Raw genomic sequence first — 19835 nt, forward strand, 5'->3', positions numbered from 1 at the left:
CTGTCGGTTTACCCTGTCATTGTGAAAGTTGTGTGTGTTGAGTTTCAATAATTATTATTGAAAAGTTTTATTGACTAAACTGAGTTCAATCGAATACGAGCGATGACGGAACCTACCGCTCAGCCATCCCTGACGTGAGCCGACATCAGAAGTGAGATCAGGACTCTACTCTCACTGGCGTGACGTGTTTGAACGTGTTCGAAGTACAGCAAAAAAAAACATGATGCAGATCAGAATACTAGTAGTGGTACGCCACAAGAGCGTGAATGCAGCATACGTAAGTCGTGTAATAACGTCTCTGTTACCTCGATGGAAGATCTGAGCCACGAAGAAATCGTCACATCTTACGTTCTGGCTCATGTTGCCCAGTTTGACTGTCGACTTCATCACATGGCATTTACTAGCGGAAATACAACACGTAACAAGCTATTGCAAGAAATTAAGGCAAGTGCAAATCTCAAGTGAAACTTCGATCGCAATAATGGATCTGTCATGACGAGTGGGTAGTTCCGACAAGAATTATTTTAAGCGGCTGACTTCTGCTAGAGTTACATGGCACTAGTGCAGTAAAACCAGGACATGAGATTGTGAATTGTCGCTGAAATTTTAGAATCTACTAGATTCAATACCAATAACATTACACGTTCGATGACTTCGGGCTCCAGCAAGCAAGCAAACAAGAAAGCAAGCAAGTTTCCGTGGGGAAGAAAAATTGACACATCTGAAGTCGTCGTGACCTGTAAGATAAGACGTCCGGTGCGTTCGTGTCTGGCGATGCGGCGGTGTTCGGGTTCCGCTGGCGGATGCATGTTTTTCCGGTGAAGTGCGTGCTTGTGCGTGCTTGACAAGTGTTCGCGGTTGGCTTCCTCAGTGTGGGAGTAACATCGTGTAGGAGAGGTGGAACCCGTAAAATTGTAGTTTGCGTGGTGGCTGGTAAGATTTGTTGCGGTAAGAAGTTTGCATGGTGGTAAAATGTCTTGTGAGTCTGCACAGGTAGCCGGAGGTGAGACTTCCGCGGTCGCGGCCCACCCAGTCCGCGAGAACCGGGCCTCGACGGTACGGAGGCCGGCCGACGGGTCCGCCAAACGACGAGACCACGCCTCCAGCACGGACTGCCGAGATTGGAGCCCCCGCGCTCCGGCTGCACTTGCGCTAGGGCGCGCCGCCTCGTAGGAGACTGTGAGGTATCCTTGAATGACTCTGACTGCGATCGCGCGCTGCCGGCGTCGCAGCGCGGCGACGTTCTCGTGGGTAAGGACGTGGCACCAGACGGGTGCTCCGTATAGTGCCATCGACCGCACGGGTACCATCACCCTGCCTATTTCTGCCGTGAAGCAGTGGTGTATTTCGGTTTGAAGGGTGGGGCAGCGGTTGTAACTATACTGAGACCTTAGAACTTCTATCTCAAGGTGTGTGGTGCGTTTACGCTGTGGATGTCTATGGGTTCCAGTAACCACTTAACACAAGGTGGGCTGTGAGCTCGTCCACACATTAAAACGAAGAGCGTAATCAAACGAAATTAGATACGAAGTTTAAAGGGCCGTTTAAAGTAGTTGAAGTATTGGATGGTGACCGTTACACATTGAAAGCTTTAAATTCAAATCGTACTTACAAATACCCACATGATAGGCTAAGAAAAATGCCAGCATGACACATACCAGTCGAGGTTGATGTAAATGATGATGAAGAGCAAGCTTAAATTGTGGTGAAAACTCGAGTAAGGATAGTCTATCGGCCGTATTGTGTTCGACCGTACCAGTAGCTATTACGTAGTCGTAGCCCGGTAGAAATCGGTGTCTCTTGAGGCAACTCAAGTAGTCCGTGGGTGCGCGGTGCGCGTTTGGCTCTGGCGGAGGTCGGGGTCTGTAAAGACTATCGTGTGTAGTCAGCGGGTGATGCACACGGGCGATCCACGCTGTGGATGCGCATCATGAGGGCAATTGCGATTGCTGGTCGGCTGGAGAGCCGTGGCGTTAGATATTTTTACTCGGAAGTTTTCTTTGATCTGAGTTCCTGTAAGCTATGCCTGATTTGTACAGAGTAAATTTGAAGTTTGATGAACGACTGTGGTACGTGCTCTGGCTGCTGAATAGTGAACTTTGTATACCCTATTGTTTGATTTGGTTAAAATGGTATTAAAACGGTTTAAAGCTTTGATGACTTTAAATTTTCCGATAAGTCGTAAAGTGTAGTCAGGAGTGATGGAGCGGAACAAGTGTTCTCGTGGATGTTCTTGATTGTAGGTTAACCATCACACGAGGACGTGTACAGCCAGGAAGGCCGTGTCGCAATCAACACGTGATTGCTGCAGCCAATACGAGATATGGAACGCAAGCGCCGTCTGTCGGCGCTCGATGGGTCAACTATTCACCGGCCGAGCGGAGCGACGTGCCGGTAGCTGCGTAATATCGGTATTTTTGGTAAACAAGAACAATCTGGTGAGTCGTATTATTTTTATTTGGATTCTGGTGCCGAATGCTCTCTTGTCAAGAAATCTATTAGTAGTAGCTTCATAATTCAGCAATTTTATACGATGGTTCTCATAAAAGGTTTCTGTTGTTTTGACTCAAAACTGTACGGAACAAATCCTATGCGATGGTTTATTGCTTACCTATTGTATGTAATGTACTACCTGATAGTTGTTTTAATCGGTTCTGTGAGATTGAGCATTCAGCGAAATAGAACTCTTAAATCTAGTGTCCTTATTCGAAGTCCAGACTTGCGTTATTGATGACCAAGCTCGCGATGAGCTCATGGAATTGTTCTTGACAAGAAGTGCTAGAAGCCGTACATCTTTTGAAGTGAAAACTTCTTTAGAATCGTTGTGATTTCAAACCGGATGCAACGGAAAAAAAAAAAAAAAAAAAAAAAAAAAAAAAAACGAATTCTTTATAGTTCGCGTGCCATATCCCAAAAGGTTTTTACTTAAAATGATACTGAAAGTAAGAGATTAACTTTGACGAGACCAGAACATTGGAAATTTAGTAAAATTCGATGTTGAATTTTGTTGAAATGAAGACAGATTGCTTTAACTGGTAATAAAACCTATGATTACATAAGGTTGCCTCTAAGTAGTGCTACTGACGAGACTGATCAGTGAGGTGAGAGTATCTCCATCGATTGGTACAGCGGAGATCTGGGTCTCAATGGAGACTATTGTTGTGTTGGTCTACTAATGACCTTGACTCTATATTGTGAAGTGATGTGTATTGGTTTTATCATTTGTTTTAATGATAATGTGGGTGGCAATGTTACTAGCTGGGCTGGCAGCCAGGCCAGGAGCGTTCTATACGATTTTGTTGACACTAGTGATGTAGAAGATGTAGGATCAAATGACCACGATACAACTGACTGATTAAAGTAAGGATTTTGCTGTCCTATTTTGTGTGATTAGTAAAGAACAGTATTCAGTGTTATTTATGACTGGTAATTGAACACCTCGCTCGATTTAGGTGATATGTTCGTTTTATTGCCGGATGGAGGCATTGCGATGTGTTTTATGGTTGAAGTGGGTACTGGATGAAAGTTCCACTTGCGTGCCGGATGGAGGCATTAGTGTTTTGTGTTGAAGTTGGGTACCGGTCCCACTTATTTGCCGGATGGAGGCAATAAATAGTCAAGAGCTACTCGATGGAGGTGGCACTTGAATTGGGTTATCGTCACTCGATATAGGTGGCATGAGTTACTCTCACTAGATGGAAGTAATTGTAACGATAGTTTGTGGTTGATACATAATACTGATGAAATACTGCTCAGATTGAGTTGTTTTGTAATAACTCGGGTTTCTAATGCTTATTGAGCATTAATGAAATTTTTCAGTTGTATAGTGTATCACTAATAGTTGGGTAATTAAGTTATCTACTCACACAGGTTAACATAGTCAGTTAAAGATCTTGTTGAAAGCTAACGTTATGGTTTGTAATGAAACGAATCCCAATCCTCAATCGTGAATGAATCAGGAGTGGCCGAGACGAAACCTGTTAGATATTGCAGAAGGTTGTTTTCCTTGCAGGAGCGTCACACAGGGACGTGTGACGTGTCAGAATGGCCGTGTCGTGGATAACGACTTTTAGTTGTCGTGGATAACGACTTTTAGTAATATTAAGACGGTGGTTTTGATTATTATTTTAAATGATGAAATGTTGTTTTGATAAATATCACAAAATGAAGGGTAGACTCCGTAACGCCACAGTATAAAATGGCGGTACGTGGACAGAGTCGTGGCATTCCGTGTCAGACAGTAATTCCGTCCGTCTCAGTCAGTGAGTCTCTGTCAGTCAGTCAGTCAGTCAGTCGGTCTGTCGGTATGTGCAACGAAACTGTCGGTTTACCCTGTCATTGTGAAAGTTGTGTGTGTTGAGTTTCAATAATTATTATTGAAAAGTTTTATTGACTAAACTGAGTTCAATCGAATACGAGCGATGACGGAACCTACCGCTCAGCCATCCCTGACGTGAGCCGACATACTAATAATATTCATGTTTTTTATTATAAAGCTGAAGAGTTTGTTTGTTTGAACGCGGTAATCTCGGGAACTACTGGTCCGATTTGAAAAAATCTTTCAGTGTTAGATAGCCCGTTTATTGAGGAAGGCTATAGGCTATATAACATAACGCTAAGACTAATACAAGCGGAGTACCAATAAAGAATGTTGCAAAGTCGGGGTTTTTTCCCTTTTGAGAGCTTCCGCTGTGTGCGCTGCAGAAACGGTTAAAGTTTCGCTAAAATAATGTATGACAGAATTGTTCCCCTTTAAAAGATCTAAAAAAAGTCCGTGACAGCATATGTCTATATGTTAAGGTTGGCTCACTATAACGTTTTTATGCTAACCAAATTTGTTCTTAAATAAAGCATTATTTGTGAACTATTCCACGCCGACGAAGTCGCGGGCAAAAGTTATCGTATAATAAAATGAAATTCGCAAAATTGTATAAATTGATTTATTATTTATGGTAGGATCATAGTCGAAATTCATCACCAATGCTATTAACATCGTATGTTGAGTGCTAACAAGTAAATGGGTCCTTAAACGTAACTCTTAAATGAATTTTATAAATTGGCAAGAAATACAAACAAGTCGATTTCCCAAAAAAATTTAATCACCCAAGATAACAATTATTAAATGGTAATTATCGGAAATGTTCAAGTTAACATGCGATAACAGTTTCGCTACCACAAAAAAGTATCGATAATGAATTGTTTTAAACATGTGTAGAAACCAGTCAAACTTGGCCCGCTTTGCTGACCGATCTTTGATCCGATCCCTACCAAATCATCCGATAAGCCAATCGGAAGATTTTCTGAAGATTTTATCGAAATTGGTACAATTGTTTCGGAGTTTTAGGGAACGAACATACACACAGCGACTTTTATGTATGGTAGATAACACAATATGTTTCCGATTTCCTTGTTGTTATTATCTGCTTTGTCTTATTTTTGTTGATATTGAAACCATAGTCAGTATCAACCGTATCGATCTTTTAAATAGAGTCAAGCTCGAGTCAAACGTTAATTACGCCTTCCCTTAATAGCAGCTTAAATACCTTAAACTATTGTAGTCAAAAGGATGACAAATGACACTGCTTTTGTCAAGAACAATTTCAATTACTTTAAACCACTGAAGTATATAGGTCTATGCTTTAAACGGAATCAGGTCACTGTATTTCAGTCGAAAGGATGAAAGATAAACTTCAAACAAAAGTAAATAACCGTCGTCGGATATCGGCCATTTTCGTTTACTTTGTCTATTATCCAACACGATATCGTTCCAATTATATATCGATTTACTGCTAATGAATGTTTTCCGTTGATTATTTTACCTTGAAATTAATGAATTAAATGACAGGATTTATTCGTTAAAGTATTGCGCGTTAAAGTGTTTTGATGAACCATTGCTATAAAATATTTTCACTGTATTTATTTTTCACGTATTCGCTAGCAGCCTTGTGGGCTATTCCAGCTTCCCCGGGCTCACCGGGCTCAACCTTAAAGAATTTTCTAACACTAGCCCTAGCAAGAGTAGTGTTTCGTAAAATTTTCTAACACTAGCCCTAGCAAGAGTAGTGTTTCACTGAATCTACCACGGATACGGAATCGCGACCCACTGAGAAGTTCTTGCGAGAAGCTCAGTGGGTTGTGTCTTTAGGTTAGGTTGCAAGTGGAAATCTTCGTCACATTCGACAAGTTTAACAAGAACACTAACCAGTGCTTTGAGCATGAGCGCCTGAACTGCGCACTGAAAGTGGATCGGGCGGATCCGATAGGAAGTCTAGTATAATTAAATAGGTTAATATTATCTGTTTTATCGATTATAATAATAAAGCAAATATAAAAACTACTATCTAGTTGTAGTCTTGTGTCTACTTCTGTTCCTAAGCAGTCTTGAAGGGACAGCCATTACAGAATACAGTTGAGACTTGGATGTCTCAAGATAGTGCCGATATTCATGTTGTCTATTAAGTCAGGTGACCCGTAAGCATCCTCGGGGTGGGACCGCGAGTTTGGTTGTATTGTTGACCGCGGGAACACCCATGCTCTACCCGGGTTATGATCTCGGGCGGAGATCGGACTTCCGATAAGAGAGCGCAATGGGAGTCTTGTGGTAGAGCCCTAGAAACATCCTTGAGCCCGCGATCCCCTCGCAAAATCTACGGACCGTTAAGACTCACAAAGAATGCGCGCAGCCCTGTTCCGAAAAAAAAGTTCCGCCAAGAACACATTTACACATTTACGAATAAAAGAGTAGACTCTAATAATTACATCCTGCAACTACAGTGTGTATTTTAATGTCATTATTTACACGTATGCATTTGCTAAAACTAAAATGCTTTAAGGTTACGAATTAATTCGGTTTCGTAGTCACCATTCTTCTCTTCATTCACTCCTATCTCGACGGAATCGATATTAACTACAGTTTCAATGTTATTGGTTTAGATGATTTGCAGTTTTTTAAACAGATATCGTCGCTTGGCCTTCTATGTTCTGAGTGGACCTTTTCTTAATATGTAGATACCTACATCGATTATCAAACAGAAAACTATACATTGTATGGTAATATTTTAAAGTACATAAAAGAGAGATATATTTTTTACCATGCAAGGCATATTTCGCTTTAGCCAATAGACGTACATTTATAGTCAAAATGTTTTAACTGACTTTCACAGATAAATTTTGTCGAACTATTTTGTTTCCCCAATAGTTTCATGAATGCTGTTGTAACTATACTGAGACCTTAGAACTCATATCTTAAAGTGGGTGGCGGCATTTATGTTGTAGTTGTCTATGGGCTTCAGTAACCACTTAACACCGTCCGTGAGTTGACACCGCGAGCTCGTCCAACCATCTCAGCAATAAATAAAAAAATGCGCAGTAATTGTGCATAAAATGTTTTTATTTCCTTTTTCAAAAATTTGTTTATGTTCTATAAAATAACATGCATAAAGTATTGTATATACAAACACTATAAATACAAAGTTGCAGTGCACCGACCTTGCCAGTTGGCAACGAGTACAAAAATGTATCGCAAGTCTATTGTGGTGTTGTCAGATTTTCAGAACATATCTGTATTAATGAAATTCATTTTTGGAGAGAGCATCTGAAATAATCTGGACGAAAAACTTATATTTTATGACCAATTTTCTAAAAAGTATTGTTCTTTGTAAGGGAGTACTAGTTGGATTAGCGATGTTCTATGATGTTCATGATATGACGCTGTATGAACATATTATGTATTAATTGTGTATCTCGTAAATGTATTATAATGCCAATACCACTAAAATAACAAAGGTATTTTCTCCGACGCCTTAGTTTAAAAAAAAAAAGTTCCGATAATTTAGCGAACTAAAATTGGCAACACCAATCCCCTATAGCATTTCACTGAGCTCATTGCGTAATTGACTCATACATTCTAAGCGACCGAAAACATTTGTCTATACTCTATACTATAATATATATATATATATATATATATATATATATATAATTTTATAATATTTATAAAATTATATATATATTATAAAGAGGAAAGATTTGTTTGTTTGTTTCGAATAGGCTCCGAAACTACTGGACCGATTTGAAAAATTCTTTTTCCATTAGAAGCCGACATTGTCCCTGATGAACATAGGCTACTTTTTTTTAATTTTTATTTATTTTATTTTTTTGGTTTCATGTGTGTTTTAATGTTTCCGAAGCGAAGCGAGGGCGGGTCGCTAGTATAATATATAACTATAGTCCGAACTAAAACGTCGATGCACGTTGAGCAATAGAAGATATACAATGTAAACTGCTTTGTTAAAACGATATCATCATAACATTGGATTCGTAAAATTTAAATCTCATGCTGACGTTAAGATTAGGATAGGTATACACTATTCAGCTACACGATTCACGTTTTCCAAGTCAAGGTCGTTTTGTTACTGTCCTATACGTAATGAAAGCCATTTAAGGAACAACGATACGTGTCTAGAATATCTATAAAGCGATTTCGTAAGAGATGGTAGGATGAAAGTTTTTTTACCATATCGTGGGTACCGTTAAGACGCCCCGAGATGCGAAGCCGATGACTGCTTTGCATAATAACGATTGCACAATGGGTCTGGTCTAGTCTTTATACACATTATCGCGGAAAATGGGTAGAAAAGTAGTGTAGTGTAGAGTAGGGTAGAAATAGGGTATACATACCCTTGCGTTTACAATACACCGTACCATAAATAATAATAAATCCTTTGATTAGTGTACCTTTCAGCCCAAATCTAACATAATACATTACTTTTGAAGCCTTATGTTTCGAACTGTACCATCTGAAGCACGTTAACTCTTGCGCCCGCTATGTTGTTAAAAGCTGCGATTTGTGCCCATGTGAGGTATTAATTCAGTTAAAACTTCAATGTTGTCCATATATGGACAGCAATATATACATTCTAACATGTAACTTGTTAAGATAAGATGGGCCACTGAATGTGTTAGCAACTAAATAAATAAATAAAAGACATTAAAAAAATTCTAATATCCACATTGAAATTATTCTTTAATCAAATCGCGTAATATTGGAAAGATTTGTAAGATATTGAAATCGTTTAGCAGAATTATTTTCTATTAATTGACTACGCACTAGTCTATATTCCTTGTAAAATATAACAGATTTTCCCAATGAGTGATAGGGATTAATTATGCATTAAACACTCTTATCATTCGTTATCTATACGTGACCGAACACACGGGTATTATATTTGTTTTGGTACAATGGCATTTCGGTAATAGCATAAGATAAAATTATGAATTTTTATCCAATTATCGACATGATTAGTGGTCACGGGGGTATCTATGTGCGTAATGGGCGTGTTTTAAAATTCTCAATAGCGTAAAAGTCAATTCCAATTTGTATGGAGTTGAAACGTTTGCCTACGTTTGCGGCTAGAGCCGCTGTTTCAACGCCTTACGAGTTAACTTTTACGCTATCGAGAACGTTAAAAAACTCGCACTAAACACATTGGAAAGCGATAATACCAAGGTCCTATTAACACGTTCACTGCCATGTAGGTCACCGGTGCCCTACGTGGCGCACTGAAGTTACTATGTCGATTTCTCTCTTCGTTCTTCTTATCAAAGCTCCGGAATATCTAGCAGACTCTGGGAAAGACGAATCCAAAGATACTGACAATGAATCTATTTCTAAGAGACCTAAAAGACTAAAACATACATCAATAAACAAAAGAAGAAAAAGTTAGGCAATCCAAGCGCTTAGTTACAGAAATCGGCACAATTACTTGAGTGCGCCGCGTAGGGCACCGGTGACCTACATGGCAGTCAAAGGGTTAAATTTGCTATCAGCTTAAATATGTATAATAAACCTAAGTACCGGAATAACGTTTATATACAGGGTGTATCTTTGGTATGTACTCGTTATTACATCATATGTTTCGGTAATGATACTAAAGAGAAAACGTATACCTTAACATTTTGGTTTAATTAAAACCGTAACATTTCAACGTCATACTGTATATACGTCTCTGTAATATTATAAGTATATAAATTCTCCACATAAATATATCTATTATGTTTATGTATCTAAAAAAATATGTTTGATAAAAAAAGATAAAATTTAAACACGCGTGCTTACTTTGGCGGACTGGGTCTGACGTATATACCTTTATCGAGACAACATTCACTTGTCATTCAGTCGCGGTCCAACGAACACGCTTGCGAAATGTTCGGAGTTGAATAACAACAACTATATTTAAATTAAGTCAATCGTGAAGTGTTTCCAGGAAAATTGTGTGAAATAATTCGGTAAAACATAATTACGATAATTTTGAACGTTATATACTGTGTGTGAATTGAATTTAGAGTGACATTAATGAGGAGATTCTTATTTTTGGCCTTACAGAGTTCAAAGACTCCTTGATGCCCCGTATTTGAATGTCAAATCCTTTAAACCAGTTTCGCAGAAACGGTATTTCCTTGAGTCATGTGACTCGACATAACCTTAATTTGAATTTCAAGCATCATATGTTATTTTAATGTCAACATTAGATAATGTTACATGGCTTAGAAAATCTGTTAAAAAACAATTATTAAATTCATGATTCAACTTAATTAAAACTCCCTATTTCTGCCGTGAAGCAGTAATGCGTTTCGGTTTGAAAGGTGGGGGTTTGAAAGGTGAAAACCGTTGTAACTATACTGAGATCTTAGAACTTATATCTCAAGGTGTGTGGCGCATTTACGTTGTAGATGTCTATGGGTTCCAGTAACCACTTAACTGGGCTGTGAGCTCGTCTACACATCTAGGCAATAAATAAAAAAAGTCATGAATGGACTAAAATAAACTTTGCACGTTGCATTTTAAATGTTTATTAAGTAGTGTGTTGTGGATCATAGCAGTCTGTGTTTGAAATGAATTCCGTGTAGAATCCTTAGTCAAAATGACTTGTGTACTCGCATTCAGTGATGCGACTATGTAGGGGTACATATTCTTCCCACTGAGTTTCTCGTCGGATCTTCTCAGTGAGTCGCGATTCCGATCCGGTGGTAGATTCTACGAAGCTCTTGCTAGGGGTAGTGTTAGCAAATTCTCTCAGGTTGAGCCCGTGAGCTTACCTAGGGACTTTTCCTTACTTACGTAGGGAAAAAGAAACATTCTTTGGAAGGCGTAAGCAGCGTTCGTAAACGCCTCCACGATGAAAGAAAACATTGTGGAATTATAAAGAATCCGGTACAAATTCGTATAAAAATGACATACCGTGAGTCCGATCGGGTTGTTAACCACCATCCTGCCTAATACTGCCACGCAACAGTTCGTATTTAAAGGTTGACGCCCCGAAATAAAGAAACTATTATATACCTAGCTGACCCGGCAGACTTCGTAGTGCCTCAATCGATAAATAAAATACCTAAACTTTTGTATAAAATAAACTTAAAACAAACAAAAGCAATCTGTCCGACGGGGGACACATCAAAGGAAAAACAAAATTATTATTTTTATTTAATTCCGATTATTATCATATTTATCTCCCTTTTAAACCTTCTCTGGACCTCCACAAATAATTCAAGACCAAAATTAGCCAAATCGGTCCAGCCATTTTCGAGTTTTAGCGAGACTAACGAACAGCATTTCATTTATATATATATATAGATTACATGTCTCAAATTTGGTGCCGTAGATACATTGTAATGTCTATAGGCCTGCCAAATGCTCTTTATTATTGTACTACGAGTAGATGAGTGGATGAGCAGACCGATCTTTAAAAATTATAAATATATTTGTCTGCTAATATATATCATCGCTGAAAGATAAAACTGCGAAAAGGATACTTAAAATTAGACATGTTAATAAACCTCTTAATAATGAACGTAGATTAATAAGGAAGCTGGGGTTTTTCGTACTTCAATATTATATGAAATGCAAACTAAATTGAGACGATAAACCGCATTAATGTTTTACCTCTTTACCTTAAACATAATTTTAGTGTTTTCACGAGTTTGTAAATTTTCGGTTTCGCGAACAAGTGGCCAGAAAACTAAAGGTTTTTGTTTCTTCTAAAAAATGCAAAAAGAAAATGTATCAATTTGAAACGGGGAATGCCTAAAAATGTTTGCAAACGAAACTGCTGTAGATATTTACGGTACGATAGGGTAGGTAGCACTTGGCTCTGCCCCTGGCATTGCTGAAGTCCATGGACGACGGAAACCACTCACCGTGAGGTGGGCCATATGCTCGTCTGCTTACAAGAGAGAGAGAGAGAGAGAGAGAGAGAGAGTATTTATTGTACACCAAAAAACAAATAAACAGTGCGATACATTAAATACAAAAAAGTACAATTGGCGGTCTTATCGCTAAGAGCGATCTCTTCCAGGCGACCATCAGGTGGACAAGAATCATTTGGAAACGAATTAACAAGGGCAATAAATAAAAAAATATAAACATATGCTAGTCATAAATTGTAAATCGATATATAATTATTTGAGTTTTTGTCGGTCTGATCATTGGTGGAACTAATTAATGGACATTGGTCAATATTATCGTTAATATTTGAATTTGGGTGTACTTGTTTCGTAATCTGTGGCTCTGGTTTAAAAGCCAGTTTTTGAGACGGCCTTGTTGAGTACGTACATGTGGACTTTCAATACGCCTTACCAGCAAGGGTTTTCAAAAGGTTTCTGTAAACTTAGTTGACACATTGGGCCAAAAGGACGCACCATAACCAAGAATAATCTTAAAAATTAAGCACCAAGAATACTTTAGAAGCGATAGAAGAAATATTCCATGGCTAAGTGCTTTTAACTAACTCAAGCGCTGAAATATCAAACACTGGTTAGTTTTTAAAATTAAAAATGAAGTCTATAACTTCTCTTTTTTCTTTTCAGATAAATGATATAGAAAATGTGTCCGATTTGGCCATTACACCTGATCGTCTTGTACGTACTGGCGTTGTGTCCGTTGTGGGTGATATGCCAGAATGTGCCCAGACTAACGGCGGTCTTCTCGCCTCCAAGTATAATCGTCAAAATGGAAGAATACAAATACGTCGATGTATCTATTGAAGGTGAGTTTGTTTTCTTTTTTTTTTTTTATTGCTTAGATGGATGGACGAGCTCACAGCCCACCTGATGTTAAGTGGTCACTGGAGCCCATAGACATTTACAACGTAAATGCGCCACCCACCTCGAGATATAAGTTCTAAGGTCTTAGTATAGTTACAACGGCTACCCCACCCTTCGAACCGAAACGCATTACTGCTTCACTGCGGAAATAGGCGGGGTGGTGGTACCTACCCGTGCGGACTCCCAAGAGGTCCTACCACCAGTGATTACGCAATTTATAATTTTGCGGGTTTGATTTTTATTACACGATGTTATTCCTTCACCGTGGAAGTCAATCGAGAACATTTGTTGAGTACGTATTTCATTAGAAAAATTGGTGCCCGCCTGCGGGATTCGAACACCGGTGCATCGCTTCATACGAGTGCACCGGACGTCTTATCCTTTAGGCCACGATGACTTCAATTCTTCCTACCTATTCGCTTGTAGCTTAAGAAGCTATTCCAGCTACGCCCGGACGGGTGGTAGGTGAGCTCAGGGGCTCAACCTGAGAGAACTTTCTAACACTAGCCCTAGCAAGGGCAGTGCTTCGTAGAATCCACCACCGAACCACTAAAATAACAAAGGCACTTTCCTCGACGCCTTAGTTTAAAAAAAAAGTTCCGATAATTTAGCGAACTAAAATTGGCAACACCAATCCCCTATAGCATTTCACTGAGCTCGTTGCGTAATTGACTCATAAATTCTAAGCGACCGAAAACATTTGTATAAGTAACTGTAGTTCGAACTAAAATGTCGATGCACGTTGAGCGACCGAAGATATACAATGCGGAATCGTGATCCACTGAGAAGATCCGACGAAAAACTCAGTGGGCTGTGTTTATGGGTTAGTTTGCTCGTCGAACTCTTCATCGTAATCGACCAGTTCGGCGAGGACGGCGACCGGTGTTTGAGAGGCCTAAAAGCACCGAGAGTGAATCCGGGGGATCCGACAAGACATGTTTCGGGCGATGGCGGCTTTGCCTTACCCGTCGCGGTCGGATGAATTTAAGATCACATAGACTTTCGCAATTGTAAGGCACACATCGAACGTACTCCACGTTATATACAAATCTCGGATGGGAATCGTTCTCAAAGAAAGTCTAGTGATTCCTAAACCCAGGGGGCTAAATACAAATTATCATCAAACAACTGTTTAGTTGAATGTAACGTTATCTTCAGTTTTCGTGAGTAACAACACATAATTTAAACCGTCAAACTTTTATAGTTCACAGTTTTAGTGGTCACAAAAAACCGTACAAGTATTCGTAAAATAAAATAATGACAATAAAAAACGCGAGACTCGATTAAACCGTAAAGTCATTTTAATGATTGTACGAATATATCAAAAGTCTATGGGAAAAGTCGTCGTGGCCTAAAGGATAAGACGTCCGGTGCATTCGTGTTGAAGCGATGCAACGGTGTTCGAATCCCGCAGGCGGGTACCAATTTTTCTAATGAAATACATACTCAACAAATGTTCACGATTGACTTCCACGGTGAAGGAATAACATCGTGTAATAAAAATCAAACCCGCAAAATTATAATTTGCGTAATTACTGGTGGTAGGACCACTTGTGAGTTCGCGCGGATAGGTACCACTTCCCTGCCTATTTCTGCCGTGAAGCAGTAATGCGTTTCGGTTTGAAGGGTGGGGCAGCCGTTGTAACTATACTGAGACCTTAGAACTTGTATCTCAAGGTGGGTGGCGCGTCTACGTTGTAGATGTCTATGGGCTCCAGTAACCACTTAACACCAGGTGGGCTGTGAGCTCGTCCACCCAACTAAGCAATAAAAAAAAGAAAAAAAGAATACATTGAAGTTAGAATAAGACGACTCTATAGTAGGTCCACCAAAAAAAACCAAAGAAACATATTTACTGTTACATATTTTAATTTAGCAGCACGTATACATACTAGTGTAAAAAAAAGATGCGAGACTATTTAAATCTAGTAGAATTAAAGAAGATTACATAATGGCTAGATCGTATATTTTAATTTGGTCGTAATGATATTTTAACAGCGCACAAATCGACTTAACAGCCTTGTAACCCAAGTCTGAGATGAAAATATTAAAAAAAAAATCTCGAAAGATTTAACCGTTTCATTATTATTTTTTTGTCGTGATATCTTAACTACGTATAAACACAATAATAAAAAAATAGATACATATAACGCACGAATCCCGTTATCCTGAGTGACCCAAAACAGATGGGAACACACAGAATCTATATTTATTAATGAACTAGCGACCCGCCCTCGCTTCGCTTCGGAAACATTAAAACACACATGAAACCAAATATATAAAATAAAATAAAAATAAAAAAAAGTAGCCTATGTTCATCAGGGACAATGTCGGCTTCTAATGGAAAAAGAATTTTTCAAATCGGTCCATTAGTTTCGGAGCCTATTCGAAACAAACAAACAAACAAATCTTTCCTCTTTATAATATTAGTATAGATATCGCTTTATCAATTAACCTATGTTCTGTTAAAGAATTACATTGTTCTTTCGGCTTCCAGAAAGAGCTTCTATCAGAAAAAAACCGAAGGTTACTGCTGTATGTAATTTTGTACGTTTGTACTTGAATATTGCTACATAGCGTCACGGATGTAACATGTGAGAATGCATCGACGGAAATATGCAGGCATATAAATGTGTTTGTCAAATTATTAATAAAGCAAAATCGACTTTATATTATCAAGTTTAAGGTATAAAGTACATTGTATCCGAATCGTACAATACATCAGTTTGGTTCCCTAATTTATTCAAAATACGAACGTACTGAAATATACTCATTTTCAAATCGAGTTGCTTGGTATCTTAAATTGTGAATGTTTGTGTATTTCGACACTGGCCGTAAAATGTAGTAGGTATAAATTGACATTCATGATCTCTTCTTTATAATAACGCTTTTATTAGCTTCATACGTATGTTAGTACATATGTATGTACATATGTTAATATGGAATATTTGACCTTGATTTTAAACTCTTTGAAAACGTCGGATTAACTCAAATTTTGGCCTTCGGATTAACACGCTTTTTTTTTACAATATTTTTTTTTTATCTATTAATAATTTTTATGTTAGCTACGCTTGAGAAATAAGCTTCTTATTTGAAGTTGTAAACAGCCGTTATCAGCAATCCAACCGAGTATTTTATCTAAAGTGGCGTGCGAAAGCATTTGCGTGGTAGTATCTGTAAGCAATAGTTTAACAATAGCTGGTCATTAAGGATCTTAAACTCATGAGCTAAAAATTCTCGACTGGTGACCGCCATATTGAAAGTCATAGCGTGGGTAGGGCTCCACAAGGTGGTCCGACGACCTGTTGCATGTCTCACAGGACCGGCTTTGGTGGCGAGGCTTTGCCGAGGCAGGTATTCAGTGGACGACTATGCGCTGACTAAAAGAGAGAAAGAGAGAGATGACATGCAAAACTCTTGCTAAATAGTAATAGTATTCAAAATTTGAATATCAATCCTCATATTAAATTGATACAGGTTCGGGCTTGGAGTTAAATGACGCGTTCAAAATCAGTTCGCAAAATGAGCAACTGGCCTGGGCCGAATGGAACTCGTCGAACCTTTACGAAAAACACGACAGCACGTGGAAGGGCAAGATACGCGTTAATGGAAATTTTATAGGTGAGTGCTTTTTTTTCCTTAGATGGGTGGACGAGCTCACAGCCCACCTGGTATTGACTGGTTACTGGAGCCCATAGACACAAGTAAATACGCCACCCACCTTGAGATATAAGTTCTAAGATCTTATGTATAGTTATAGTAGAAACGCATTACTGCTTCACGGCAGAAATAGGCAGGGTGGTGGTACCTACCCGTGCGAACTCTCAAGAGGTTCTACCACCAGTATAATATTAGAACGGCAGAGAAGTCAATGTATGTACTTATTATGTTCCGTATAGAGTCCGAAACGCCCGGCCCTGTTTCGATTATTTTTCTAGGAAATGTTCAGTTTGGGTTTTCTTGTAAAGCTTGGTAGCGATCGAGTCAAAGATAGGTCAGCCATTTGGGCCGAGTTTAGCTCGTCCTCTTCGCTTCGGTTTCCTCAATGCTGAGGGTCGTGACCACCTCCTCGCAACTAGAGTTTATTGTGGATCACTCTAGGCCATTTGTTCTTATCTGCCGCCAAGTGCAGAGAATCGTGGACTGTGGTGTCGAGAGTAGTGCTTTTCTGATCAGTCCAATCAACAAATACATTTCAAAACAAAATCATATAGAAAAAATCACGTTACATTACAGTTCCTTCAGTAGGCTGTGATCGAAAGCAAAGACCCTTCTTTGCTTGGAGATGCTTAATTTTATTAAAATACAATTTTTTTAAGCAACTCAAATGCCACCAAGAATGCTCCATCGAACCGTTAGTAGATCCAATATAAAACAATATACATGCTATCTCTGAGTAAACTCTTCATTACTTATTTATAAAAAATGTTCTACTTTTGAAGACGTCACCGGCTTTATTACATGCGTATATAAATTTAATTATTTTACGAAACAATTAGAGGACTTGAAATAATTACTACTCGACACTTCCTTGTCCGAAACAAAAGCCAAACTTTATAGAGTATTTTTACTATCAACAATGATATTGAGACAGCTGCTTCTTATTTGCGCGATTTCTGTTAATTAAGTCTCGAAGACAATATGGAAATAAAATTATAAATGTACATGAAAAATTAGCAAACAATCGTGTATTTTAAATTGACTAGAATATAATTTATGTATTTTTTTAAAAACTTTTTGTTTTTTAATCGCTAGCGAATGTGATCCTATAGCATGTTTTTGTTATGGCATAAGATAGTAAATAGAGAAGTAATTTTGTATCGTGATACAGTTTCCCGGAAGAACAATTGAAAGATTGATTATTTTTTCTTTTTCATTTATCTAGTGCGATCCGATTATTTTGTCCGTAAGTGTAAAGACGCATACGCTTTTCAGGTAGGACAAACTTGGTACTGGAAGTAAAAAGGGACGCCGATACGTTTTCCGTCACCAACGGTACGGTGCCCGTGGTGATCACGAGGGTCGAACGGGTCATAGACACGATATTCACCACCAGCGTTGCTGTGTTCGTAAGTATTGCTTATGTCAACGGGTACGACCACTTCTGGTGTGTAAGCTACCATGAATCACGACGCGAGACGTGTGGCTGAAGGAAATTATACTTAAACTTTGAGTACTTTAATCGTAAATCTTAGACATAGACAATGCATAGGAGCAGTCTTCGCAAAGACGCATACGGTCTTAACTCACCGGTCACCGTCCTCGTCGAACCCGTCGCTTGCGACGAAGGGCTCGACGAGCGAACTGACCCCTAAATCTCTTTCCAACACTAAAGGTAATTGAAATTACGGCCTTCATATGACAAAGAACTCTATTTTTTTGCAGAGTCTACCTTGAGGTATTAAAAAATGTTTTTTTTTCTTAACTAAGCTGATAGCCTCGAGAGGCTATTTCAGCGTAACCTTAACTAGTAGGTGAGCTCACAGGGCTCAAACCGGTTTTTTTTATATATATTTTTATTGCTTAGATGGACGGACGAGCTCACAGCCCACCTGGTGTTAAGTGGATACTGGAGCCCATAGACATCTACAACGTAAATGCGCCACCCACCTTGAGATATAAGTTCTAAGATCTCAGTATAGTTACAATGGCTGCCCTACCCTTCAAACCGAAACGCATTACTGCTTCACGGCAGAAATAGGCAGGGTGGTGGTACCTACCCGTGCGGACTCACAAGAGTATCTACCACCAGTAAAGGAGTGATGCTAACACTGCCCCTAGCAAGAGCAGTGCTTCGCAGAGTCTACCACCGGATCGGAAACGCGACCCACTGAGAAGATCCGGCGAGAAACTCAGTGGGCTGTGTCTGAGGGTTAATTTACTCGTCGAGCCCTTCGTCGTAAGCGACGGGTTCGGCGAGAATGGCGACCGGTGCTTGAGGTACCGTTCATGGATTGGGAGGATCCGAAATAACGTGCTTAGGGCAATAGACCTTAAAAGCGTGTAAACGGTTTTTTAAATGTACCTAGTCAGGTCATAAATTCTGTCACATGTTTAATGTAAAATAATTGAAACAAGTTTATTCATTATGTAACCATTCATATACCAAAATGAACTTAACAAAACACAGATTCTTATGACACTAAAGTTTAGTCAAAATGACCTCCGTGATTTTGAATAAAGGCCTTCAATCTGCGCGGCCAGTCGTCTATCGCAGCACGAACGAGGTCCATGTCAATATCGGCGGCTGCCTTAATCAAGGATGTCTTGAGTGACTCCAAATTGGGATGAGGCTTTGAGCACGCCTTTTCCTCCAAGTGTTGCCATATCTTGTAATCTAACGGATTCAAATCAGGACTGGAGGAGGGCCAGTCTTCGTGCCGGATGAAGTCGACTTCACGCGCCGCCAGCCAGTCTTGTGTGCTCTTCGCTCTATGAGCTGGCGCCGAATCTTGTTGGAATACCCAGTGCCTGTTATTGACCATGGTATGAGAAACAGGTTCCACAAGGTTCGTCAGGACTGTATTTTGATACACAACTGCATTCGTTTTTACACCTTTCTCACAAAAATGTACCTCTGTTAGGCCCCAATAAGAAACTCCCAACCATACCATGAGCGAGGATGGAAAATGACCTCGTTGGACACGCGGAATACGGTTGCTCGCTTCTTCACTACTGTGTGCGTACACATTATCATTTTGTTTGTTGTAGCTCTCTTCTACGGTAAAAATTTT

At 39.2% G+C, this 19835-nt stretch overlaps 1 protein-coding gene across 3 annotated transcripts in view; it reads left to right on the plus strand.

Annotated features, from left to right (window-relative positions):
- The window catches only part of LOC101736665 (ileal sodium/bile acid cotransporter), a 40784-nt gene that overhangs the window by 9074 nt on the left and 11875 nt on the right, over positions 1-19835 (plus strand). For 2 of the 3 annotated variants that reach the window (XM_062676320.1, XM_062676321.1), the window contains exons 2-4: positions 12865-13043; positions 16579-16722; positions 18037-18170. In XM_062676320.1, the coding sequence (XP_062532304.1) occupies positions 12881-13043; positions 16579-16722; positions 18037-18170 (441 nt within the window). In that variant the 5' untranslated portion in view covers positions 12865-12880. Of the gene's footprint in view, positions 1-10131; positions 10288-12864; positions 13044-16578; positions 16723-18036; positions 18171-19835 lie in introns of those variants that run through there. The other variant, XM_062676319.1, reaches the window with a different exon arrangement.

The sequence above is a fragment of the Bombyx mori genome, chromosome 26 (genome assembly GCF_030269925.1).
Source record: "Bombyx mori chromosome 26, ASM3026992v2".
Classification (NCBI taxonomy): Eukaryota; Metazoa; Arthropoda; class Insecta; order Lepidoptera; family Bombycidae; genus Bombyx; species Bombyx mori.